The 27,687-nt window shown below is 36.6% G+C and overlaps 1 protein-coding gene across 1 annotated transcript in view; it reads right to left on the bottom strand.

Moving 5' to 3' along the window:
* The window catches only part of MUC6 (mucin 6, oligomeric mucus/gel-forming), a 41,896-nt gene extending 17,346 nt beyond the window's left edge, over positions 1-24,550 (bottom strand). Inside the window, exons 1-24 of the mRNA XM_039728462.1 lie at positions 24,499-24,550; positions 19,317-19,379; positions 15,744-15,984; positions 14,986-15,112; positions 13,803-13,890; positions 13,294-13,403; positions 12,144-12,351; positions 11,239-11,361; positions 10,465-10,585; positions 10,012-10,150; positions 9,748-9,852; positions 9,331-9,403; positions 8,934-9,071; positions 7,857-8,018; positions 7,212-7,306; positions 6,239-6,371; positions 5,344-5,593; positions 4,198-4,250; positions 3,966-4,075; positions 3,071-3,222; positions 2,178-2,319; positions 1,419-1,529; positions 867-1,052; positions 206-445 (exon numbers count right to left, since the gene is read on the bottom strand). Coding sequence (XP_039584396.1) covers positions 206-445; positions 867-1,052; positions 1,419-1,529; positions 2,178-2,319; positions 3,071-3,222; positions 3,966-4,075; positions 4,198-4,250; positions 5,344-5,593; positions 6,239-6,371; positions 7,212-7,306; positions 7,857-8,018; positions 8,934-9,071; positions 9,331-9,403; positions 9,748-9,852; positions 10,012-10,150; positions 10,465-10,585; positions 11,239-11,361; positions 12,144-12,351; positions 13,294-13,403; positions 13,803-13,890; positions 14,986-15,112; positions 15,744-15,984; positions 19,317-19,379; positions 24,499-24,550 — 3,222 coding nt within the window. The remainder of the gene's footprint in view (positions 1-205; positions 446-866; positions 1,053-1,418; positions 1,530-2,177; positions 2,320-3,070; positions 3,223-3,965; positions 4,076-4,197; positions 4,251-5,343; positions 5,594-6,238; positions 6,372-7,211; positions 7,307-7,856; positions 8,019-8,933; positions 9,072-9,330; positions 9,404-9,747; positions 9,853-10,011; positions 10,151-10,464; positions 10,586-11,238; positions 11,362-12,143; positions 12,352-13,293; positions 13,404-13,802; positions 13,891-14,985; positions 15,113-15,743; positions 15,985-19,316; positions 19,380-24,498) is intronic.
* Between the last annotated feature and the right edge of the window lie 3,137 nt (positions 24,551-27,687).

Here is a 27,687-nt window from a genome sequence, read left to right as displayed (position 1 = left end):
ATATTTAGAATTTGTATCTACAAAATGGCTGGTGAAGTGCAAATAAAAAAAAAGAAAATTAACATAAACGTGAGCTATAAACATTTTAAAATGTATTTTATTGAAACATTTTGCCAAATAGAAAATCACCTGTTGGAGGTGTGAGCATTTGGAAGAATATGGATTATGCCTATAAATAATTTTTAAAAAGCAAATAAATTCTTACCTTATTGTGACAGGCAGAAAAAACATGGCTGTTGATGATGGAACATGTCTTTTCTGCCCATGCTTTACGATAAGGGTTCTTGCTACAGGGGTCCACTACAAAGTACACATCCCCACAGAGAGGATTCTCTTTCCAAGAGTTGACAAATTCCAGCTCGTTTGATGCCACATACTTGCTTCGAGTTTCAAAGTCATCCTTCATGTTGCCATTATAGTTACCACACAAACCACAGATTGTTTCCTAGATTCAATGAAAGCACCAATATCAGTTCAGCAAGTTAAAATTCTCACCTTCCCTTTTGATCACTGACTGTTTCCTGTGCTTTAGGAGGGAATGTCATCTACAAATACTCTCTCATAACATACTTGCGAGTGGGTTTCTCGTCTAAACTGTAAACTGTCACCATTTAGAGATCTAATTCAAATGTGCAAATGCCTAAATTACAAACATTTAGCTAAAAAATTTCCTGAATGCAGTACAGAAATCCCTTAAAAGTTAGCTTCTTGTGAAGATCTCTGCTGTTTTGGAGATAATGATAAAACTGAATTGCTGGTAGCATTTCTGGAAAACCTTTGCCATCACAGAGATTCAAGGCAACCATGATCAAATGTGCAATTCAATCTGAATGGAGGGACACTTAAAGGAAATTTTTCTGCAATACCTGTGTTTCTCTGGAGATCTTGATGAAGAAGTTCATGTGCTTATTCCAAATAAGGGTCATGTTGTATTTTCCTGGGATAATGATATCAAACATCAGGTGAAGGGCATTCTTTTTCACTTTGTATCTTATACCAGGATTTTCCCCAGAAATAGCGAAGGTTTCATCTCTCAGTATGATTGTCAGATTCTGGAAGAAAATTTATCTGAAAGTTACAATTTATCAAGTTTCAGCATTTTCGTTGCTGAAGTTCAGCTGCTGTAATACTGCAGCAGGAAAACAGTATTTTTTGATTGAGCAATTCACTGCAGAGTGAACTTCAAAATTTCCTGGCTTCTACATAGACAGGATTCTTGGAGAATGAAACAACATGAGAATTAAAGAAACCCAAACAAACAGCTATGGCATTTCCTACTAAAACTAAGGCTCTAGGTTTAGCACATAATTTCACTTACAAGATCCTTCTCTTAAGACACAGCTAAAGCTTCCAAAAAACTAAGAAAAACCTAGTCTTAAAATCTATTCAGCTGGATAATGGCAGAAAGAAGAGCTTACCCCAAGGTAAATGCTGATGGATCTGGAGCACGTAACTCCTGATTTCCCACAGATGACATTCTCAGTAATAATTTTGAAAGAGGAAATGGGTCTGTTAATACTGCAGCCATCCTAAAAAAAACCCAAAACAAACCACAAGAAACACAAAGGTTCAACAGACTGTGCCTGAAGTCTTTCAAGTTAAAACATAAAAGTATAAGAAAATACAGGATGCTTAAATTGTCACGAGTAATTCTGTTTTGGGAGGTGATGACTTCTGCTTTGTTGGTAACTTCCCTAAAAGACATATTTTAATACTGCAGCCATCCTAAAAAAAACCCAAAACAAACCACAAGAAACACAAAGTTTCAATAGACTGTGCCTGAAGTCTTACAACTTAAAACATAAAAGTATAAGAAAATAAAGGATGCTTAAAATGTCACGAGTAATTCTGTTTTGGGAGGTGGTGACTTCTGCTTTATTGGTAACACACTAAAAGACATATTAATCTGGTACAGAATACAGTGACTATTTAAACTATTATATTTTTTAAAAATCTAAAATTGGTTATAATTACATTAAAATTTTGGTTTTTTAGAAGTGGAATATTTTCATTCTAAGCATTGAAATAAACATAATATATAGAAACTTAGTAGGTGGTTATAAAGATTCAAAGTGCTGTATTGTTTATTGATGCATCCTAGCATATTTTTATTAGTCTCTTAAATCCAGCTATTGCTTGATGCTGAGATGCTGCTGAAATAATCAGAAGCAGGTTACCATAGCTAGTATGTATTCACAGTTGCCATCAAACACAAAACGCTGTCCATCAAAGGTGGTGATGTGGCCTTCTCCATACAGATTACAGGTGGAGGAACATCTTGTTTTCTGAACACATTTCCATTTGCCTTTTCTGCAAGTGCTGGGAGTGAGAAGAGAAACCACACTCAGATTTCAAAGAAATGCCATCTTCACCTGCTTATTTTTATATATATTCACTTTTATTGATAATATGTTTGATTAATTGACTTATGTACACTGAGACCAAGTTACAGTTAATATAAGAACCATAATTAAAATTTATGGACTGCCTAGAAAATGAAATAATAATAAAGAAGAAACCTTAAATAATTTTTGTGCTTTTTTAATGAAAGAAATAGTATATAAAACCCATTTATTTTTGCTCTTAACAAGATCAGAAGTCACTGCTCTGTGTAATTCGGGGAGTGGTTTGGTTTTTTTTTTAATAATAGATTAGTAACTGGAAAGGGAATAAAGTACTCTGAGAGTGCTGCTAAAGAGATGGGAATCTTTTTCGGGGTGATTACTTTTACATACAGAAAAGAAGAAAAATTTTGCCCTCATCTTTACTTAAGTGGGTTGTTAATAATTCTTGACTTTGTATCATTTACAGTCACAGGCCTTACTGGATGCCTTTATTCCTGAACATACATAAGGCAGAAATTGTCCCTGAAGCTGGTACAATGACTCTTATCCATACATATACTGTCAAATGTTAAGCTTCTCTCGTTAATCCCTGTACTCTGTCATAGTATTTCTTCTTTACAGCTGTTGCCATTTCCTACTCTCCAGTCAGTTACACACTTATTTTTATGTGACTGTACACTTCAGTGAAACAGAGGATCTGCAATGAAATACTCTGTGATTCTTACCAGATCTCACATTCCGTCTGGATTTGTTCACCTCTCCCATAAGCAAGACCACCATATTCACATGGACACTCCTCAGCTGGCACACACTTGCCATCAAGATTTTCATAGAGGCCATCAGCACAGACACAGCCTGATTCACACTTTGTGGGTATCTGGGAAAGGCCAACAGATTGCAAAACAAAAAGACAAGAATGTGAGATGCATTTTATCCTGGATGTGAATGGTGTCAAGAGTGAACCTGTGCTAAGTCGTGTTTGGGCTTGATTTTAGTTTTGTGATGTTCCTTGTATTAATATACTGTCAGTTGAACTAGTTTCACTGAAGCTGTAACATATACTTGTGGTCTGAGATACTAAACATACCTGAAGACTCTGAAAAACATATCTTCCATCACTACCAGTCTTTCAGAAACAGTACAACAGAATATTCTTCATATCAAGGAAGCTTATTACAATTCTTCCAATTAATCTGTTTCCTTAATGTAAGAAAACCCTATCAGGACAGCCCAGATCTTCACCTAGCCCAGGTCTCCTGCATTCTGTGACCAACAGCAGCAGAGAGTTCAGAAAAAAACAGAACAGGAAGCATAAACCCCATATTTCCATTGACATGGAGTCACAGCTTATGGAGCCAGAGATTACAGCCATGTAGTTAAGAATCCTCAATGGATTTTTATTCTAATAGAATTTCATTCATTAATTCATGCAATTAATTTCTTTAATCAATTCTTAAATATATGTGCCATTTTTTTGTCCACAAACTGATATTTAACTGCATCATGTAAGAAAAAATAATGCCTTTAATTTGACTAGAAGCAATGTAGCTAGTTCTAAGTAACAACTAGAACATTCTATCTCTCTCAAAAGGATAAATATCCCAGAGCTGTGAAACTCACACATTCAATTCCAGTAGCCAGCATCTGACAGGTAGGGGCACATGCAGCTCCATACTTGTTTTCTAAATTGTCAGAACATGATATGTATTTCTTAGGAGCTTTGCAGTTTTCTAGGAAAAAGGAAGAAAAATTAACATTGAGGAGAAATTAACACAGAAGAAAATAGCAAAGTAGTAATTTTACAACATAAAGGACAAAAAATGTTTATAAGTAAACAATATCAGACTCATACCTGCAGGATTTTGAGGTTTGCCTGTGCAACTTAGCCTCCCATTAACGCAGTAGCTAGGAAGAAAAAGAAAAATCAATGAAAATCTCTTCTAAGAAAGAAATTTTGATTTTTTGCAAAATTTTTTGAGTAAAACGTTTTGCTCATGTTACTACCTCCTCCCATCATTTGAAGTGGAATATGAGTCAACATGTCTCTCCACTTTTTGTATTATACAATAACATCAGTTGGGAAAATGAAATGCCAATTATCACTAGTAGGCAATTGTCACTATGAGCTGTTGAGAAAATCTCCTAGTATGAATAACCAGATCTCAGCTATTATTTTTTATTTTTCTCTGTAACACTTCCAAGCTGAAGGTAAGTAAAACATTTTCTGTTCAGTTAAGAATATTTGTAGTTTAGAAAAGAGCAAAAAAAAGTCTTGAAAAAGAAATTTATGCTATTAAAAATAAAGGAGACTCTACTCGTTTGGGCTGGAATGGAGTTAATTTTCTTTGTAGCAGCACAGTGGTGCTATGTTTTGGATTTGAGACCAAAACATTGTTGATAACAAAATGTTGTTTTAGCTGGTGCTGAACAGTGTCCCAGCATTCTTGCTCATCAAGTTGCCCTGCCAGGGAGGAGGCTGAGAAGCAAGGTATTTTCGTTCCAAGTGAAAGCTGGGAGGGGACACAGCCAGGACAACTGACCCCACTGATCAAAGCAAGATTCCATACTATACCAGCAATAAAAGCTCAGGTAAAGAAGGAAGAAGGAGGGATGTTCTGAGTTACAGCACTCATCTTCCCAACAAACCCCATTATGCATGGCAAATTAATGATTTCCTGGAAACGTCTGAATGGCTGCCTGCTGACGGGAAGTTCTGAATCAATTCCTTACTTAGCTTTGATTGTTCATGCTGCTTTGCTCGTTCATGCTGCTTTGCTCACTAAATAGGCTTTTTGCTTATTATTAGTAAAGAAACTTAGTAAACTGTCTATAGCTCTACCCATAAGGTTTCTTGCTGTTGTCCTGATTCTCCTCCACATCCTGCTGGAGTGAATAAGTAGCTGTGCGGTGCTTGTCTGCTTACTGCAGTTGACCCTTGACACATACATGAAGACCCCTCACCTCCATTTTCAGTTTGTTCACCTTTAAACACACTTACCAGGTGATCCCACCAGTCATTGTTGACTGGTCAGGCAGGATGTACTTTCTGTCCTCTAAGTAGCAGGGACAATGAGATTTACGAACACACTCATTCTTGTGGTTCAGGAACATTCCTTTAGGACACTGGCAGCCCTCAATAGGAATATCAGTTGGATGGCATTCCAGGGCTCGGTTGGAGAGTGACAAACATGTCCTGTCACATGCCTGGGTGTTGTAGCTGAATGTTTGATTGCCAGTGCAAGTAATGGCTATAAAACAAGACAAGAGTGTATGTTAAACTTCATTTACTGATCGTCTTCCTTGTGAAAGATAATGTCCTTTTGCTTACTATGTGCTGCTTATTTTGTGTCAACAGTTTCAATGCTTAATGCTTCCTGTTGCTTCTCTTCCTGTGGATTTGGAGCTCTAGCAAAACATGTTGCAGACCAAGACTTAACAGCAAACTATGCAGCTGTTCAGAAGTTTCATGCAGGTAAAATACCTTACAGCTTTTTTGTGAATCTTGGAATTTAATAATGCAAAGGGAATCTTAGCAGAAATATCAATGTATTTTTCAGTAACATTGAAATCCGTGCCTATGTCTGAGTTGCAAAATAATAAAATAAAATCTGTAGCCAGTTTACGCTAGTTCTTTCTTATTTTACAGGATAGCTTTATTTTTCTGGCTATTCTGTACCGTAATTATCAAGTCCTGGAAGCATCCACATGCTCATCTTAAAGCATATGAATAATCTTTTTCATATAGTCTTGAAATAACAACTCTGTTGAGGCAGACACTAGAAGGGGATCCAAGAGTTGGATATTTGTTACCAAATTGCAGCTCTTCTTTCTGATCACTATTTCCTCATTACTCATCTGATGGTAAACCTCTAAGAGTTGGTTCAGGTACTCACTACAATTGTCCATACTGCTCCTCCAGTTCTCAAGGATTAAACCCATGGAGCTGCATGCTCGTGCATATGATCCCAAAGCAGAACAAATATAAGGAAAGGTCTCTTCATAATTACAGGCTTGGTAGACACACCTCTGAAACCCAACACACAGAGAGTACTTTGTTACTGGGGATCAGACATTTGGAAGTGCTAAACCCTGAAGGTATTTGAAAGATGTGTGGACGTGACATTTAGGGACATGGTGTAGTGGTGGACTTGGCATTGTTGTATTTATGGTTGGACTTGATGATCTCAAAAATCTTTCCCAAACAATATGATTCTACGTGTGGACGTGACAATTAGGGACATGGTGTAGTGGTGGACTTGGCATTGTATTTATGGTTGGACTCAATCTCAAAAATCATTCCCAAACAATATGATTCTATGCTGAATTACAGGACTAAGTCACACAAGATACATACTGCTGCATAACTAAAACTGATGGAAAATATCTGAGTAATTGCATTGCTGATGTAAATAAAACATATTTAGTACCCTAAAAAATGCCTTTGTGCTGCATAACTAAAACTGATGGAAAATATCTGAGAATTGCATTGCTGATGTAAATAAAATATATTTAGTACCCTAAAAAAATGCCTTTATTTTCTGCTTCTCATTTAATATTCAAAATGTTTTGTGTAGATTGGCAAGTATACTAAACTCAATTATGCACATGGTAAAATCAACAGTTTGCACTGTTAAAGATGTTGTCATGGACAACTGCAGCATGAGCAAAAATATTTTCTGATTCACAGGGGTGGGACTGGTGCCTGTGACCAGACTTTCAGTGTGGTGGAGACATAATTTTCAAAACCACACCTGTTCCTAAGCTTCTCTGCATTGCTGATTCAATGCGTGGGACACTGTATATGAGTCTAATTCTGTTTTATATTTGGACTCCCTCTGTACAACATCCATCATAATAACTTCATACCTTGTAGAAAGGAATAGGGTTCACCACAGCATGGCATTTTTCAAACACCGTACCCTTCTTGGTCAGAATGGAGCAATGAGTCTCAGCAGATATTTCTAATGAAAGTAAACAATAAACATTAAAAAGGGAAAGTTAGGGGGAAAAATGGAGAAGGAAATTTTCAAAAAATTTGGTGTTCTAGGTTGACTTTCGGCAATGATGTGCTGAACAACAGGACAATTCCTAGCTTGTTAGCTCTCAGACACTATTCTTGTACAAGCAGCTCAGTAGAGCTTTTTTTTCTTTTTCACCATCTTTTTTAAAAAAGACCAATAGCAATGGAGACTTGGGAAGACAAAACCTGGGTTTCAGCCTCAGTACTACTGAGCAAACCTAAGCAAACTCGTGAACATTGCAGTTTCACTAAACAAGTCAAACCACTCTCATTCATCATCTCAATCCCAGATCTCTAGAACGGGATCTGATGAGCTTACACTTGATATGTATTCTAGAAAGCAGAAATGGCTTGTTGGTGACGGAATTTGTGGTGTTCAATACTCTCAGTCTCTGTTTCTGTGCAGCTCTCTCCTTTCCCTGGTATGGGCTTATGGAAGTGTTGGACAAAGCCAGCCAGAGAGATCAGTTACCACAGCATCATCTACTTACTGTTCAGTTGGCTCAAAGCGCAAGGGTCAGTCTCTCTCTCTAAGGCAGGATGGCAATTTCCTGCCCTCCACGAATCTACAAACAGGGAGGCTGTCCCTTCAGTGATATCCATGCTAGTCATGAAGTCATCTGTAGTGTCTCCATTGTAATTGCCACACAAACCTGACAACATCAGAAATGCAAGGGACAGCGGAAATTAAAGAATGTGTGCACAATGGCCTATGTTTCATTCTATAACAGTGAGACAATTGATTCAAAAGCTCTACATAGTGTCAATGACTACTCAGGTCAAGTAGCCAGAGAATCTTGATTATGTACACATTCAGTCACTGAGCCTCTGCCTCCTCAAGTTAAGAGTGTCAGTTTCTAATCAATGACAAAATCATAGGGAAGATTTTGTCTTTATTTTAGAAAAAAGTGGTTTTAAATAATGTAAAAGAGAAAGGCCATGAAACACTTTTGAAGTTGCCTGTTTTCTCATGTATATTAAATGCATAAGGACAAACAATATGCATTTAGGCTTTTGTAAAAGCCAAAACCTCTCTGCAATTCCCCATAATCAGAATGCAAAATATGCTTGTTTGGCTAATGTTGCTGAGCAATAAACATCTCCATCCGGTGATTACCAGCTCAGAAGCTTTTAGATTCTTAGGCTCATTGTGTTTACAGTGGTCGTGCACTACATTCAAAGAACTTTGCGCTTCAAGATGCAGAGACCACACAGACTTATTTGCTGCTCCTTCATTGTGCAGTATAGCATATATTCAAAAAGGCACACATAAAATACAGAACAGCATTGTGTTATGTATGAAAAATGTAGAGACCACACAAACTTATTTGCTGCTCCTTCATTGTGCAGTATAGCATATATTCAAAAAGGCACACATATGAAAAATGCGACATCTCTAGTTTCTTCGATTCATTTTAAAGTTACTAGCAAAAAATCAATTCAGTTTCCAATGTATTTTTTTTCCTTTGAATCTGGAGAAGAAAATTGATTTCCTAAAAGATTAATACTAAGTTATCAAAATTATACTCCCTACATTTTCTCCTTTGCAAGGGAACTTGTTTACTTACCTAGCGTCCTGCCTTTGAATTGTGATCCAACTTTCACATAGGCCTGGAACACAGGTGATGTTTGAACTGCAAGTTCCAGCCCAAAGTTTGTATGAATCTGAACGTACATGGAGGACTGTCTGAAAACAGTGATGTCTCCTGAAGGAAAAAGCACATTTAAAAATAGAGATGTTGATGATACTGCAAGGTAACGATTTTAACACATATATAAATGTTCTAGCACTCTGTCTACACCTCTTCTCCCACACACAACTCTCCACAGAGGAACAGATGCAGCAGGAGACTTTAACCTTCCTCTAAAACCCCTAGTATTAGCAATTGAAGGATTGTGAAAGATGCTGGGTTGTGTAAAAACAGACATTTAATTTGGATATAACTTATATTCCCCCTTTTTTACCTGATCTGTAAGGCAGCCGCTTGAGTTCATCATCATCAGTAAGGAGATCATTCTGAGAAATCACAATTTTGTCCTGTAAGAAGAGGACATGGAAGAAGAAGTAACTAACTATCTTTACAGATGCTATTCATATGTTAAGTCTATACTAACTATACTGTTGATGATCTATGTAAAAGAAAAAATTAATTCAAGCGTTTTCTCACATTATAACATGCTGCTTTTAGCTTTCACTTTGAAAATACCTTCCTGAGTTGATGCAGCAACTGAGATCTTTACTGTGTATACATGAGCAGAAACACATCTTCAGTATTTATTGTCAGTAATTTTTAAGTTCAAGCTACCAGCAATGACTGTGAGCACATATTTTGCTAATCTAGTGATAAAATGCTGGATGGAACCTGTGGAGGGAATACCTACCTTTGTAGATTGGTAAATTATAGCACTAAGTGAGGTCTCAGAATGAGAATAACCAGTCTTTTCATAAACAGCCATTAGGGTTCCATTGTGTGGCAGGCTGGAACTCTGGAGGGAAATGGAAAAGAGAAGTAATAAGAGAAGCCTATGACAGTACAACAATGATTTGTAGAATAAATGTGTATCTTATGAAGTCCTCAGTTTGTGTTCCAATAGGAAACCAAAGACTGGCTAAAATATATCCATTTGATATTCTGTTGAAATTACCTTCATAAGAACATAAGTGCAAACCCCATGGAATCGATATGGCCTCGAATCAAATGTGGTAACAAAGGAGCCTCCTTCCAGTGAACACCTTCCAGGGCAGGGCAAGTCTTTGCAGTTCCACTGACCCATCACACATTTACTGCAGAAAACAAGAAATGCTGTGCAAGGTTATTCTTTTCTTCATGCTCTAAAAAACTCAGCTACTTCCTAGCAATGAAATAGGTTGTTTTTATCACTTTTCTCCTTATGTTTTCTATGCTTTGATTTTCTATGTCTACATATATCAGTTGAAGTTGCTCATCTTAATTCAAAGTTGCTGAACTCTTGTATAGATTGTCAGTAAACTTTCCTGAAATATGAAAGGTGCTGCCCTTTGAAAGGTTAGGCAAAATTTTCCAACTGTCTGGTACAGGTACTTTTTATTCTCTCATGGAAGTACCTGTTGCTACTCACCAGGTCCTACAAGCTGCTTTCATTGTCTCACCAGGAGCATATGTTTTCCCATTCAGTGTACATGGACACTGGCTAATGTGAACACATGTCCGATTCTTCGAGATATCATCAAGAACCGTTCCTGCCAAAGAAAATAAAACATTTTTCTCCATCCTCATTTAGCACTACAGTTATTATGGTGTGAGTGCTTTCTGAAATTAGCCTGAGAATGCTATTCTTGCACTGCTAGTGCCCATACTCAGATGTAACATGCAGGAAATTTTCTCCTAATTAAAATGAAACTGAATATTCACAAGCGACAACAGCTTTTGACTACTTTGTCATATGAAAGCGCAGTTAATTGTCCTATTTTGAAATGCAAATGATAGTAATAATCACAATTTCTGTAATGAGTTAATCTTGAATTATTTTTAAAGGAATTTAAAATTCCCATAATGCAGAAATCCTCTGAAGTATGCTACCTCTTCCTTGTGCCAGATCAATGTATTTAAGTAAAGAACTTTAAGCAGATGTCATATCTTTATCCCATCAAAAACCATGGTCTTGTGAGGAAAATGTATTCATAGCTCTGCTCTTGTGAAGAGTGACCAACCATCTTGAAGGACCACAATTACTCAAGACTCCAGTTACATTATGTTACCTGAGAAAGAGCAGTTCTAGCAGCACAATGCCCTGAAATGCACAGCTAGTTCATTATTAAGCACTCCATTCCACTTGACTGGATATGTGCAAAAACCATTTGTGTGATCCATTAAGAATATGATGAAATGATACCTTCTGGACAAAAGCAGCCATAAGTACAGTGACTGGAACAGCTGTACTCTGGGTTGGAACAGGTTTTAATACACGGAGAACCGCATTCCTCATAGATTTGGTTTGCAGAACATTTTCCCACAGCTGCAACAAAGAGTGGGAGTGTTAAGATTTTTAAAGTGTAAACATAGAATATTTAATCTGCTACCTAGCAAGGAAAAGATCTTCTGATTTCTGACACTAACATTCTTTTATCCTGCCTCAATATTCATTTCATCATTTCAGTATTTGTTACCACCATATATTCACTCTGGCTTTCTTTCATTTTTCTTACCCAAAAAATTGGAAACACTTTTTCAGAAGCTTGGAGAATGGCAAACAGCCCATACTGCAGCCTAATGAAGTACCAACAATCAGATTTTCTGTAGTACTTCAAGGTTTGACTCCCAATCAGTCATTATAAATAAGAAGGTTGAACATCTGAAAATGGACTACTGAAAATCATCTTTGAATAAAGGGAGCTATGGCAATTATTAGCAAAAAGGTTCAAAGACTTCAGGGGCTATTTGAAAGTGCTCTCTCTTCACTGGCTACTTTTCCAAGTACATTAATAAGAAAACTGTTCTTGGAGCAAGCAGCCTCCTGTAGGAAGTTTGAGAAGTTTAACAGTTTTCACTTGGTGAATGTTCATCTGTTTTATTGTCACTGATCTAGACACAGAAGATATGTTTTGAGCTTCCTTCTTTTTGAAGTTTCCCTGCTCTCCTTACAGCTTTATCAAAGACCACTGTTCTCTGCAGAAAATAATTTGTTTGATTAAAGACAGTAGAGACTTTTTAAAATATTCCAGTTATCATCATTATTTCTCTATTTAAGACACAGAAAAGTTAAGCACAGTCTCTCATGAATAAACCATTTGAACTTACAGCAGAAGTTTTCAGTTCTCCAGTTGAACACCATTTGGTGGGACATGGCACATTGCCTGGAATACTCTGACAGTGTAGAGCAAGTGCAGTTGTTTTGCCCTGGCTCACTGCAGTCCTGCATATCAAGCTGACAACGAATGACAAACCTATCCTTGGGCACACTGCAGGCTGGTGACACCAAATTAAGTAGCTGAGAGCAGATCATGGCCTGAATAAAAAGAGAAAGAATACTGTTCCTGGTGGTGCTTCCTTCATATGAAAACCACACTGTTAGTTATTATTTCCTTGTTGGTTTGTTTGCTTTTCCCCCTAGAGTTTTATAATGGATTTTTGACTTAAAATGCATGAGAAATTCATAGGTAGAAGGGAATATAAATTCATTGTACAATAGAAAGAACTTGATATATTGAAATAATTCCACTTCTCATTATGTTGAAAATTAAGTCACTTTCTTTGCCATCAGCCCCCCTAAAAATGGCTGACAACATTACACACAGGAAATGTGTTGTCTCATGGCAAACATGAGACAACATGTTCCATAAAAAACATCCCAGATATGAAGATCAGAAAATTAATTCCTCTTTGAGCACAGACTTGGTGCATTTCTGTTCCCCTGTAAGTTTGTGTTGCCTGTCATGGTGCCTACTGCAGTATAAGGTCTCCAAGGTTCTCAGGCACACTGACTTTCTGTTCATTTAGAACTGTAAGTGATAGCAGTTGATGGTGGTTGTCCCTGTTATCAGTGCTGCTGTCTGGCAATATGTCGTAGGCATTATGAGTATCTTCAAATCTGTACAGCTTCTAGTGCCAGGTCTCCAGGTGCTATATAAAAAGTTCTTAAAGCTTCACTGGTTTCCATGAATTTCCTGTGATGACCTGCCTGAAATTCCAGAAAGTTCTGAGCTAAATGCAGGCTGATTTTTATGAGTGATTTAAATCTATCCTCAAAATTGCCTCTGGCCCTTTTTTCAAATGTGTTTTTTATTCAAAAACTCCTTTTCTTTCTCATATCATGCTATACAGATGTTGACTGTACACGTTTTCATGGAAGTAATTTCTATGAAACCTCTGTCTCCCTGTTGTTGATTTCTATCTATCTTGCCCCCTGCTAAGAATCATGCTGCAGAGAAGCCAACAAGATCTTTCTTACATATTTTTTGTGAGGAACAGCAGAAATTGGTATCTCCTCGGACAGGCAGATCTCTGATGGGTCATCCATTTTTTGTAATGCAGCAAATTTATATGTATCCAGCAATTTACCTGGAAAATAAAGGGTTATAATTTGTCAGGAAAAAGACTGCATTGATTTGTTTACTTGTTGCTGTGATGCAGCAAAACTGAGATTTTACTCTTTGACTGTTAAATGTCCTACTAGTTAATTTTCCCAATGATAACAACTGCCTCTCGTGGAAGTCAGGAGAGTGTGATCCTTACCACCTGTTTCTAAAAGATAAGAGTCCTTATCACTTGTGTGAGGAACCCATTATGTTATGCTCATAGCAGATAACAGAGTGTAGCATAATCATATGAGGTATGTTGGTGCCCCATGGGACTGCTTTACTCAATTCTGAAACACAGCAATGCTATCGCAGTATTCAATTTTCACCTTGATTCACTTTAACTCGTGCTCCTCCTTTCTGAAATACCCTTGTCTCTTACCTTCACGGACAAATTCATTCAATTCATAACCATCATAGTTCCCACACATTCCACATGTTTTCCCCATGTATTTTTTTTCAGCCAAAACCTAAAATAAAATACAACAAAACATTTTAAAGCATCACCCTAAGTAAAATTATCTATACAGCAATAACTTTCTTAAACACATTCAGTTCAAGCACCCAGTTAAAAGTGATTCTTCTCATTAATTTCAGTGAGTGTTTTGGAGTAAGAATTTTTTAAGCAGTGAAGTCTTTTCCCAATAGGCAAATAATGATTTTTTTAATTAGTATTTAATAAAAAGGGTAAGATTTGAAGAGACAGAGAATTGAGGGGGGATAACATTCTAAAGAGCCAGGAAAAAAAGAAAATAATGCTGAAGCCTTACTAATATCTTTGTTGACACAGTATGAGTTTCAGGTGTCTTAAGAAACTTAAAGCTACAGTAAGAAAATCTATTTTCATAAGAAGGTTATTCAGTCCTCTATTATTCTGGAGACTAAAATGGTAGTGCTACTACTGCCTACAATTAATTATTATGAAAATCTTAGATCAGAGAAATAAAATCATATTCTTTGTATAGTCAGATTAATCCATCAGAGTAGCATTTTCTCTTATATATGTGATAATAATGCTGATAAATCTCCCAGACAATTTACATCTCCTTGTTTTATCAAACAATTTAGAATTCAGGGTCTTTTGTGGCAATATCATCACAGGTCACACTGAGAAAATGTAATAGAGATTTTAAAGGGAAAACCTGAAAAGACTGAAAAATAGGAAAGAAAAAATAAACTGGTAGAAGAACTCAATATTTGAAACCAAAAGAAGTCCCAGGGAAGCCCAATAAAAAAGACTAAACTATGACATACAGTATTATGTTCTAAACAACTTTAAAAAACATATCTTAAGAAAAAGATTGCAGCTGCTGGAACACCCTAAGGAAAGATTAAAATGTGTGATCCACAAATCTCAGCACTCATGGCTTTAGCTAACTACCAATGCTGCAAGGGAAAGTAATATGCAAAGTTGTTTATTTCAAGAGGAATGGATAAAACAGGAAAAGAATAAATATCAAAATATTAAATACATGCAACAGCATCCATTAAATTCAGAGAGTCCTTGCCATTCCAGTAAATCAGTAAGAATTTCCTTCTCTGCTCTATGAGAACATTTTACTAACCATGAGGTAGTCATCATTGTTCCACATGACCACCAGTTCCATCTCCATCAGCTTGGCTACCAGGCGGATGTTGCGTCCATAAGGTGCTATCTGGATTCCATTGCTGGTGTAAGGCAACTGAATGACACTGAAATAAGGTGAGAAGAGAAACCAACCTTGCAGCAAGATAATGCAGGTATTAGTTATTTATTTTGGATATGATACACACCCAGTCTGAGTACTTGCAGCAACATGAAACAGATTTTTTTTCCTTTTTAACTGTGACATTTCAAAACACATAAAAGTTTCTGTTGATTGAAAATCCACATGAGCAGTTTCATAGTAGGATGTAGGATCACCAAAAAATGCATAGTGATTCTACACTACTGACAATGTTTGCACAGGACGTGGCGTCTTCATTTAGTTTGGTTTCATTAGAGCAGAGCTATATGCTCTAATATGTTTCAAGAACCATGAAGTTGGTGTGGTGAAACTAACACTGATTATCCTGAGGAGAGTCTGTGGAGTTTTAATATTTTAATATAAGAATCATGACTGAAAACTGACAAGATCAGAGAAACCATTAAGAGACTGTTGTAGAGTGTGAGTGCTTGATGGGAAGCAATGGGAGTAGAGTCCAGTTAGGTGTGTTACCTTTAGTAATATGATAATTCATTTTTTGACACAAACCAGTTGTGCTATATAACTCCCTGCACCTGTTATACATAACTCCCTCCCTTCTCTAAACACTTCATGCCCCAGTCATGGCAGAATCTTACCCAACACTCCTGACAGAAATGCTGCCTTTCTCAACAATGACAACAGAAGGTCCAAGCTCAATAATGATCCTTGCAATTTTTTTGTCCAGCCCACGACGGAACTGAATGTTGAAGTCTGGGCTGGTCTCATCACATACAGTTGCAAAGATGTAGTTGCAAGTCCCAGTGAAGTCATACTGGTATTTATCAAAGGTTGAAAAATGCCCTCCTCCCCAGGTAGAACAGGAATCCTTGCCCAAAACTATAAAAGAGAAAAGAAACATGGATTTAGCATATTTGCTCATTCTGATTAGCATTTCAAATATAAATACTAGGACGAGCTATTAAGCTTATGCTCAGATAAATTCTGTAAACAACCTTCCAGCTCTCTGTTTGGCTTTTTCTTTTCTTTTGTAATCTCAAAATTTTATCTCAAGTCAGGAAGTGAAACAATATCAGGAGTGAGAGTAATATTCTCATTTACTTTAAGCAGAGGAGAATTCCCTAACTTCCTAGCTTGGGAATAACCCTTTCAATTCCTATGGGTAATAAAAAGACTTGCCTTCTTATTTCAGTCTGCTAGATCTGTTTGCAAAGGTGACAGCTTGCTAGTGGACAGAGCTTTAACATCACAAGCACAGCATTTACCAAGCTATGGCATTACTATATCATGATTAACTGCACAGTCAATCACCAGATATCCAGTCTTCAAAGCCCAACTTGTAATTCCACACTCTCTCAGCTGTGTACTCGTGTGACAAAGTTCCAGCCATTATTATAAATATACAGATTATTTTAATAAATTTTAATTTTTAAGAAGTAAAGAATGTTCAGATTTTAAGAAGTCTGGAATGTTCATCTGAAGAGACAAATTTTCAGATGTGGAAATGAGACCAAAAAGAAGAGATACAACTCCAGCACGTGCTGTTAAATAGTTCTGCACCTACTTACACCATCTGAACAGTCCCTCTGAAGCTGGTAATTTTATTGAAGTACCTAAAATCATGTCCTCAGTTTTGTATTTCCAGACTTGCTGATTGTTGCTTGACTTCCAGATTGTTGCTTTCATTTTTTAATTATTTTTGCTTATGGAATCATATGAAGCTTAGGTGTCTTAGCATATATCTTAGAATTACAAAGTATCACATAAGTTTATCAAAGTCTACATGCAATTTATATTTCTTGTTTTAAAGCCAAAACATCTCTTTTAACTGTAAAGGAGAGATCGAATAACTGCAGAATGCTACTGGTTTTATCCAGGTCATGCAGAAAATACTGTTTCCCAATGTTACCTGCTGGCAAAAAGTACTCCTCTTCCACACTTCTGTTCTGTCCTGAAGGTCTGACTGGAAAATAGGAATTGGCTGATTGTTATCATTGATCCTTCATGCCCAAGTCCAGCTGGTTTAATATACTGTGCCTGAATGACACTGACCACCAAATCCCAGAGTGTGCCAAGGAATGATTGCCCAGAGTCAATGGTCAATGATTGGTCAGAGTTCAAGAGGTGCCCCTTTCAATAAATACAGGAGCACGGTCACTGTATTTGTTTTAATTTAATCTTATCAAAGAAAAACAACAAATGGGAATGTCAATAACTCAAGGAAGTTTAAATCCAGATTATGTGTTTGTCTTTTGAGTTCAGCTTTTAGTAAATAATATCTAGGGATTTTCTTTTAATTAGTCTATATCCATGCTCTACTGTTTCTCTTGTTGTAAGAGCAGACAGCGATGATTTCCTGGTTCCTCAATACTTGAGAATTTTTTGCCAGATTAAAAGTCTTTCAACTATTTTTTACTTTTAAGGATGAACTTCATGTAGCTTTTCCATGCTTATACTGAATAAGAATTCTCCTAATTCAAGCCACTCTGTTTCTTCTACCTAAAGAAATTATTATTCCAATACATTTTTATTTGATATCATTATTTTTGTTCTACCCCTCCCATTTTCTCCAAATTGGATAAAGAATTTCATTCAACCACTGATATGTAAAAAGCTTTTGAGTACAGATAATTGCTTTTAATGGTATGCAGAAGTAAAGCATGATATTTTAGTGTAAAACATTAAAATTATGAATTACTAGGAAGATTGTCTGTATACAGAATAAGATAGAAAAAATGAGAATATTAGTGACTGATATTTTTACTTATTTTAGAAAGGGTCTTGTGAAAATTTTTGTGTTTTCAAAAGGGCCATAGCCTTCTGTATTCCTGTAGCAGAGTAACATCATATCCCGTAACATATATCATGTTAGCATGATGACATTCATTCCTTCTTGCCATGGACATGGAAAACTAGAAGACTATTGAATTAACTTAAATTTAGAAGTCAGTGCCTCACATTTCTTCAGAAAAGGACATGTGAAAAAGTGTGTTGGTTCTGCCTAAGGGTTGATGTAGCTCTGTAATTTATTTCCAGCAGTGACCATTAATAGCCTGCCCAAGGGAAGACTACCATCAGATCAGGCCTATGTACTTCCAGAGACATTCCCTCAGTCTCCAATTATTTTCAGTTCAGGGAATTATGTGAGGCTATTGAGATTCTTCTGCTTACCCCTCCCTTGTGCTCTGGCTTGCAAGTCCTTGTCCACCATCATTTTGAAGTGAACCAAAATTTCTTTGTAGCAGAAAATTCCACAATAACCACAGTCAAAATTTACCATTACACTTTAATTATGAATTAACATTTTAAGGATACCTGCCTTTCCAACCATACTTCTGATAGCTAATATTTTAAATATTTTAAAGCTATAATATGCCTTTTTGTGTGTTTGTTTTGGCATTGCACATTGTTTTGTACAAGTAAGATAGTAGTAGTACCTCACTATTTGTATTTTTCAGACTCAGAAGGACTAGCACAAATTACAGTAAGTAGGTGGCTGGAGCTCATTTTGCATACAGGTTTGGATGGATGCACACAAGCCATTATTTGGAGTTAAGGGAAAACTGCTGGAAAGCTACCAGAAGAGTGGCAGCAGCTGGCACAGCTGAACACTGCAGCAGAGATCTGTCCTGCTCTGACCCCACTCTGGCTGCTGGATATAAAGGTGAGGAAGAAGCATTCCACACTCCGACTGTCCATTTGCATCTAAGTTTGTTTTAACCTGAAATCTTTAAAATCAGTCACAGAGCTAATCTATATGGAGGATGAGCTTTATTTAGTTTCCTGGATTTTGCAATATCAAAAGAATTAATATCCTAAATTTTTAGATAGAATTAGGCAGTAATATGTAGGAATGAAAATGAAACTTATCACACAAGTTACCCCAATAGCATATTTCTAAATGTGGAAGGCTATTAAACTGCTCACAGTTTCTATCCTTAGGCATCAAAACCTCAGCATGGCACACTAAAGCACTTTCCATTTAGTTTACAACTTACCACAGTGAGACAACACATTTTACAATCTTTTTACATGCGAAGTCTTCTTTTGTAATTTCTAAAATTTAATGCTTCAAAACATATGGTCCTTGAGGCAAAGACTTATTTTTATTATGTGGTTTGTACAGTGCCTTCTGCAATATGGACTTGATACTGAATAGAGTTGTCACTCACACTTGAATGCAAACATTAAAAACCAGGTCAGACACTTACTTCTTTGCAGAGATTCTTTCTGTTTTTGGAGAAGAATGGGGGACCAATAATTTCCTTCAAAAGCTGTGAAAGGAAAAAGACAACACAATGAAGTTATCCTCTGAGCAAAAGAAGTTGAATATTTGTATATTTATTTTCTTTTAAGCATGCTGCAAGTCAAAGCAGGGCCAGAACACAGGAATTGTGCACTGTTACACAAATATTAATGACAATTATAATGGAAAATCACATAATTCCTGTTACATAATTAGGTAATAGGAAATTCTTCTGCATCAGACAAATGTTTCCAAAATTTGCCAGAAATCCTATGCAATATGAGAGCTCCTATACTTCATACTCAAATCCCATGTTCCTGTTAAAAAAAAGGATAAATCTTTCCTCATGTTTTTGAGTTATTTTTTCACCATCTGGGTAGAAGTAATGGAAGGAATAGCCAAAAGTGTGAAAATATGGGGAAAGTATTGTCCTGTGTGCTCTTCACAATAACCGTGGGATGTGGAGCTGAAGAGCAGGAAATCCCAGGCATAGTTTCTGTTCACATTAAGGCAGAATGATGCAAGCTGTCACCTGCTCCCTTCCACACACCTCTCCACAAAGCCTGGTTTGGTTAGGAGAAGCCCAGGAGCGTCGAGCAAATGCTGAGTGCAGTGTGGTTCATTTTCCATGTCAAAGACAGACCTGCCGCATGAGCAGAACTGCTCCACGTTCTCACATATACCCAAAGGCTCTTTCACCCAGTGTTTCCTCCAGCACTGCTGGAGTGAGCTCTCAGAGGCAATAGCTGGGTGGCAAAAACCTATACATAAGATGCAGGAATAAAGACCTGAGGTGCTTCAGAAATGTGTTATTCATTTTTAAATTTTCTCATATCTGCTATTTCTTGTGTAGAAGAAGCAAGTATCTTGTAGAACCCATGTAATTCTCTATTACATGTTTAGGATATTTTGCAACATAGAAAATGCTGTAGCAGAAGGTTTTTTCATCAAATAAGCCAGGCCAAATCCCCACAAATATCTATATATACACTACAGCTCTGCAGGGTGCTGCTGCTTCCTTGGATACTGCAGTGAGGGGAAGCCTCCAGGGAGCTCACCAGCTGTAGCAGACTCTCAGCCAATTCCATGCTGTGCTGCTGAACGTGAGGTAGTATTTGCCATGTGCTCCCTCAAGGGCTGCAGGAAAACAGGTGAGGTTCTGCCTTTTATGTCAGGCTAGGTGAAAGCACAAGAGGGAATTCTGGAACTGAGTGTTTCAGCACATCCTTTTGCTTTGGATCCCAGATCCAGACATCTCCAATATTCCCTTCAGTCTATACCTCAATTCTTCTAAGAAACAGTACTTGCTGAAAAAAGATGTTATTTGAATAAACTAATCTAAGTTTCTAAGAGCTAAAATACTACACTGGTAGAATTGTATACAATGAATATTTAGGCATAAGGGAAATAAATCAAGGACACAAATTCAGTGACAAAGTGCTCCCACCCTAATTGTTCTAATAGCATAAAATGGCTTTTATCTCAGCCATTCCCACATTGAACGACACACTCATCACAAAATCATTTTAATCCTACTCACACTGCCTTGCTGTCTAGAACTGGTCAGCACTGGCCAATAATTGTTTGAGATTTTGCCATGGTTGGCCTGCAACTCAGTAGGCATTTCCAAAATCCAGCATGCTCCTTCCAAGTTCCTAGTGATCCGTGCATCACAGTAAGTACACCACAAAAAGGAACGGTCAGTTTGTGGCTTTCCAGCTAACACTCCTCATGCCCAGAGTTCCTGCTGCCTTTTTTGAATGCCTGGATTTTAACATGTGCATTTGTTCAATAATCTATAATTGTTGGCTTTACAGTTTTCCAATCGTTACAGTTTAATCCTAAACTTCAAACACTACATGAATGGGATTTAGAAGTGTGTAACAGCTGCCTTCCAAGGATATTAGATTTTCAGGAACTGAAAATATGCCTAAAATATTACTTCAAGTCAGATCTATCTAGAGAGCGTGATGTAAAACAAAATGTCTAATGGACAAATATTTTCGATTAGAAAAGACAAATCAGTTTACAAAGCTTATTTGATAGCTTTTCAAACTCAAGCATCTAAGCAGAGCAAAATTTAACACGTACTTCAGGTTTGGTATTTAGACTAAATTTGAGCATAATAATCATCCTGGATTATATGGAGGTGTAGAAGGGTTAGATTGAAAATAACTATGGATATGAAATCCACTTTAAGTTTTTGCCCAAAGACTAGCTAATAAAACAAATACAGAGCCATTTGCTGACTATCTGCCAACCAGTATCCTGTGAGATCAAACTATTATACTAATTACAGTACAGTAATTATTCTCAGTATGTACATTCTTTTTCTCACACTTAACTCTGAAGTAGCAAGTACTATGGCTATGCAGAAGTTGTATTTTGCAATCATTTAAGATTTTTTCATTTAAAAGTCTGTCCTAGTGTTAAACGAAATTTCTGAAGTACTGAAATCTTCCTTTCTGACATTTTACTATTACTGCAAGTATTATGTTTTCATTTGAGAAATAACATTAAATAATTATTTTGAATTATCTCAGTAGAACTTTAACCAGAGTTTCGCTTTTCTTGGCTAAAGGAGGGTTTAAGTTCCAATTCCCACTCTTCTCCAGCTGGCCAACTTCCTTGAGAATGATATCTATTGAAGTGCAGTTACTGTGTGGTCAGCCTGTCTAGTTCATGGCAACAGTACAAACCAGGGAACATGATTTACTATGAAGAAACAAGTAATTGTGTTCCTATAGTCTGGTTACTATTAAACATCCCTATGGGAAAATACAATTTTATGTTGTAATGGCTTCAATCAAAGTATTTCACATCAGATAAACAAATGAAAACAAAACATTGAAATGAAATCTTTGTACTTCCAACTTGCAGAAAAAATTTAAAATCTCTGTTTTGTAAAGAGTTCAGTTTTTCTCTTCTAATCGGAGACAAACAGAAATGTTGAAATGTCAGATGTTCTGGAAAGGACAAGAGCTTTAAAACAAATGATAGAAGCCTAAAATTAAACTTAACACTGAGGGTACTGGTAAAGCTGTAGCTGTAACATGAGTTATCAGTTGCCCATGCTCACGAAGATTTCTCTTCAGTATGAAATTTTTACCTCCCTTTGTCTCTTACATAGACAGGTGAACAGCATAAATCAAAAGTGTGTAACTTCCTAGTTACATACTTCGTAAGGAAAAGTATGATAATACACAAACATCTCAAAAGGATCCATGCACTTTTACTGAAATTGCTAAAGGGGTGAAGCCTTGATTTAATCAATGAATCAGCACCTCTTATTAAGAAAAGGCTAGAACTAACAGTTTTAATCAGGTTTTAAGCTTCTCCAGATTTGTTTTTACTCAAGCATGTTTACTGATTTTCTTGTTATCACTTTCCATCAGATTTCACATCCAATAATCAAATATATGTCCTTAAAATCAATATTTACATTTCTACCTAGAGACAGACTCAAGGTACAGAATTTGGATACAGATCCATGAAGAAGACAATTAAGTCCTAGCTTTGGTCTGACTAATTCTAAGGATACAGCATTTGGACCTAGAGTTCCAAATAATGAGCACCCTGCATGTTGCTCAATTTAAGAACGTACAAATCAACATCCAAAAATTGCATGATTTCAAATGTTTCCTTGACAGAATGAAATCTGTTTGTTTTCACAGTCTCCAATCTTGTGAGGCATTCCAAGGACCTGAAATATTGACATATCCCAAAAAAGAAAACTGCTCTGTAAGAATTTTCTAGATCCTGCTTCTAGGGTTTTTATCTTTAAATTCAACTTAGTCTTTTGTAGAAAAAATTCTGATTTGGGATTGCCAGGTTTATAGGTAAAGCTTGTGTCTGTGTAAGTTTCTACAGCATTTTTCCATTTGATTGCAAGTATTTATAGCAATACATCTATTATCTAAAACAGGAAGTCATGTAGATGAAGATTTTGCTCTTGCAGACAGCAAAACTTGGGGTTAGGACCTATGTTCAGGTACTTGACTTGATATTGGTACAGTGGTGTTGATACAGTGAATGGAGTTACACCTGATTTTTAACAATACAGCTGAGGTTAGAAATTGGCTCTGAGAGTCTACTAAAGGGTTGAGTTGCTTATATTTTAATTATTTTCATGCTACAGTTTAAGTCAGTGATTTAAGAGCAATAAATGTCCCCATGCAATTTGAACTACATGATTCATTAAATGTTGTAAACACAACACAGAAGAAATAAATTTAACTTTGTTTCACCTGATGTGAAGTATGCTTTTTAGCAGCTTGAAATCTTTTCTTGAAATTCTAACTGTAATTGGTTATTAACGAGAATATATAGAAGAGATTAAAAAAATAATCTTAAGCCGTGCCAAACCATGGCAGAAAGGACTTATTCTCAAAAAATCCACTGATAACAGGACAGGAGGAATAATGAGTAAGGTAGTTGAGTAGCTACAGAGCCAATGAACTTACCTATGAAATCTTCTTTCAGAAATTACACATTCATCTGGTATACAGGTGTGTTGGATCAAAAAAGTAAGACAGACTTCTCAGAAAGACTGAAGGATTGTACTGAGTAATATATGGAGGAATACATCGAGAATCATGTAAAAGTTTTAGAATAGAATCATTTATTTGCCTGTTTTCCAGCATAGGATTCTTTCTATCACATCATTCTTCAAAAAAGAAATACATATGTCATCACATAGCTCATACTTAATGCTTTTTTCAGTTCACATAACAAAGAAAAATGATTTTGATTATCACTCTACACAGAAGATATACAATATATATCTGCAATGACATCACTAGGACACCGGATCATGAACATCTGAAAGAGGAAGGCACATGGCAACTTGGAAATACAACAAAAGTCCATTAAAAATATTCTCTGTAACTAGGGAATGAGTTTTAGAGAAGAATCCAACAAATCAGTGATCAACTTTCTGAAATAGTGAAGAATGAATTATTTTATTTCAGCCATGTATTTATTAAATAACCTATTGTGTTTTAAGATGAAGCAAAAGAGAAGAAAATGTGTAAACTGAATTCTGCCATTTGTGGGAAAGGAGAACAAAACCTGAACCTCAAGTGATGCCACACTACAATTTTCCTTCAAACCATGGACCAAGAGGAGCCCAGGCACCTCGGACTTACCGGCAGAGTGCAGGAAACTGCAGAAGATGAGCAGTACCAGTGTTGGGAGCATGATGCACGCCCTGCCTGGGCAGTGTTCTCAGTGCTCCCCTCCGTTCCAAGAGGGCAGTGCTAATGCTGCCACTTTCTAGGCTGCCCTCTTCAAGCTTGGATGCTTTATATATAGAATTGCAATGCCCTCCCTCATTCCCACAGCCTGCAGAAATTGTAACAGCAGAGTACCCGCCAAACAGGATCTCCTCTTTATCAAGTTCAACACACCTAAAAGCCACTTAGAAAAAGAAGAAAAAAGAAAATGCAAACCTCCTCCAGTTCATTATCATTCTTACAAGGTTTTTATAATGGCTTCTATTTGTAGCAGCTCAAACACTTTTACCTGCCTTCACTGAACAAATTTGGTATTATAACCAAAAGCAAAAAGACAAATAATACACAAATTATGATCACTAGCTGATAAGAAAAGGAATAATATTGGACCAGCACACAAAGTGGAAGAACGAAGTGTAGGAGTTTTGGAACTGCTGAAAAGACTGTGTGAATAAAAGATAGTAAGACATGAATGAACAGAGATACAGATCTCAGATTTTTGTATTAGCTCTTCTTTCATTAACTTCCATTTACTCTCCAGGGTGATTGCGTTCATCTCGCCCTTGTGTGACTTTTTTAGCAAGCTGATAAACTTTGCCTGGGTAAAGAGGTCTGTCCACGGCACAGCTGATTTCCTGACTATGCACGGGAGCTAAGTAAGCCCTTGCCCACCACCTTAGTACTGCCAAGGGCAGTTCCAAAAAGGGGCAGAGTAATGTATCACTATCGCACTGTGGTACTTTGGAAACTTTCACAAATTAATCTCCACCCTCCCACCAACATCACAGGTCAATTCCACGTCTGTTACGCCCGAATCTCTCCACATTAGAGGTGAAATGTTCAATGCACTGGATATGCTCAAAACATCACTGCCACCACTGATTTGACACTAAAACAAGAAGTTGCTTAATCCTGTCATTTTTCATTAGCAAAATAATTGCTTGTGGAAAACATAGACTCAATATAAGAAAACTTTCCTTATATAAAATGTATGGGTTATCTCTCCATATGAATTTCCTCAGCCTTTCCTGCTTTCACCTATGCAATACTGGGAAATTGGGAAAGTGGGACTAGATGGGGCCTTTTCCTTGGCAATCTGCCTGCACAAGAGGTGCGTGCCCTGTCATCCCCAGCAATATCACAACAAGCAGACCACAAGCCATGCCCACAGCTGCCAACACTGTGTGTGCCTTGGTGCTTCCCTGCGCTTCCAGCATCCAGGGGCAGTGCTTTAAGGGTCAGAGAAGGGAAGGCAAGGGAAGGTCAGGCCAGGGGAGGGAAGGGGAAAGGAAATTATCAGAGTTACCTCTTCTGAGTGGTGGGAAGAAGCCCAGGAAAGACAGTGACTTAACCTAATTTCAGCCATAGCTCAATGTGGTTGCAATTAAAGTGAGAACATTAAATTTTAATTGACATGAAGGTCTGCCTTTTTGGTTTTCACAGTTGTTTTTTTCCCCCTTCACTACTCCCCTATTCTCTCCCCAGCAACAGAAGATGGAGAAGTATATGGCTATTGATAACAGAACTGCAACCCTAAATTTAAAATTTCTGCTGAAAATTTTCTGCACCTGTCTTATAAAAGCCCTAAAGTAAATGAACAAAATCACCTGTCACTTGTAAAAATCATGATCAAAGTGAAAAAATAGTAAGTCCTCAAAACAGCCTCTATCCAGACTGATACTATGATAAATATATAATTAGGATTTCACAACTGTACATATTACATTATTTCTGGCAAATCAGCTCTAAGTACATATTAATGAAATCCAAAACAGAATTTCATTTTTCCTACTTCTAAGAAGCATCTTCTTTATGAAGATAAGGGACTGCAGTGCTCCCTAGTAACTCAAATTTGATAACTGATAATGTCAGACAGAAATTTATCTTTCTCTGATGGAAGAGACAAAAAAAAATTCATCACTGCTGTCAAATGGGATTTTTTTGTAATATATGTTCGTAATCTTTCTGTCAAGCAGTAATAAATTAAAACAGCTGACATCAATGAGCATTTCATGGCTTTCTCATTTGAAGAACTGGGCACTTGAGAGCATCACTTTTACTATCCAAGGTGGCAGACTGAAACATCATGGAACTAAGATCACTGGTAACAGTTAATTTTCCTCTTCCATTACCACAGCTTCAAGCTTTTCTCTGTAGCATTTATGTTTACTGAAACCTTTTATATCTTTACTATATGAAGCTCAAAAAATTCTCAAGAAATGCATATACTGACAAAAGTTATTACAAATAGTTACTCAAAATATTGTTGTTTTCAGTTCCCTGTATTTCTAGCAACATTCTTAGCTGAACTCATTCTGTCTGAGAAGTCAGGATAAAGATATTACCTTCAGCTTTCCTGGAAGAAATTTCAGTCACTCAGTCTAAATACTTTTGATTCAGCAAGTTATTATTTTATGGAGACATCCAATGATGATGTGAACACAGTTAATCAAAAGCATCCATCTACAACTGCATTGAAGTCAGGACTCCATATCACGAAAAAAGTATTTGCTTGAGGACTGTGAGAACTGACTGAATCCACAGTCCATAATATGATAATTATTTTACATGGAAGAGCTTTGTGAAGAACTGCATGCCCAGCTGTAGTGAGATAATGATGCCTGTAATTAATGTGGGTTTTTTCCATTTAATAATTATAATTGGTTTAGAACAACATCATTTGTCAGAAACTGCTGTTGTACAGGAGAGCAGAGATTGTTGTGGCTATATTTAGTATCCAGTAACAGTTTCTCAGTATTGAAACACATTTTAGTTTCCAGCATCATGTGCACTTCTGAAAGATTTTTGAAATGTCAAAGGAATTTATGTAAGCCAGATATTATGCAAATTGAGAAAATCTATTCTTTAAAGTGTTATAACTATCTTGTCTACAGATTAATTATTCTAGGAATTTTTAGGTATATAAATTAGAGAATATTTTGATGCTTTTATGCAGATTGCTAAGAAAACATTCCACTTCCTGCAATATACTCATTGTATATTATTTTAGCAGCCTTGCATATTTCATGGATAAATAGCTACATATCTTTATAAAGAGTCAGACCAAAATATAGCATTTGATTACCCCTAGTCCCTGTGGGT

This window comes from Passer montanus, unplaced genomic scaffold, assembly GCF_014805655.1.
Source record: "Passer montanus isolate IOZ18808 unplaced genomic scaffold, ASM1480565v1 scaffold65, whole genome shotgun sequence".
In the NCBI taxonomy this organism is placed as follows: Eukaryota; Metazoa; Chordata; class Aves; order Passeriformes; family Passeridae; genus Passer; species Passer montanus.
This window is presented reverse-complemented; position numbering and strand designations above follow the sequence as displayed.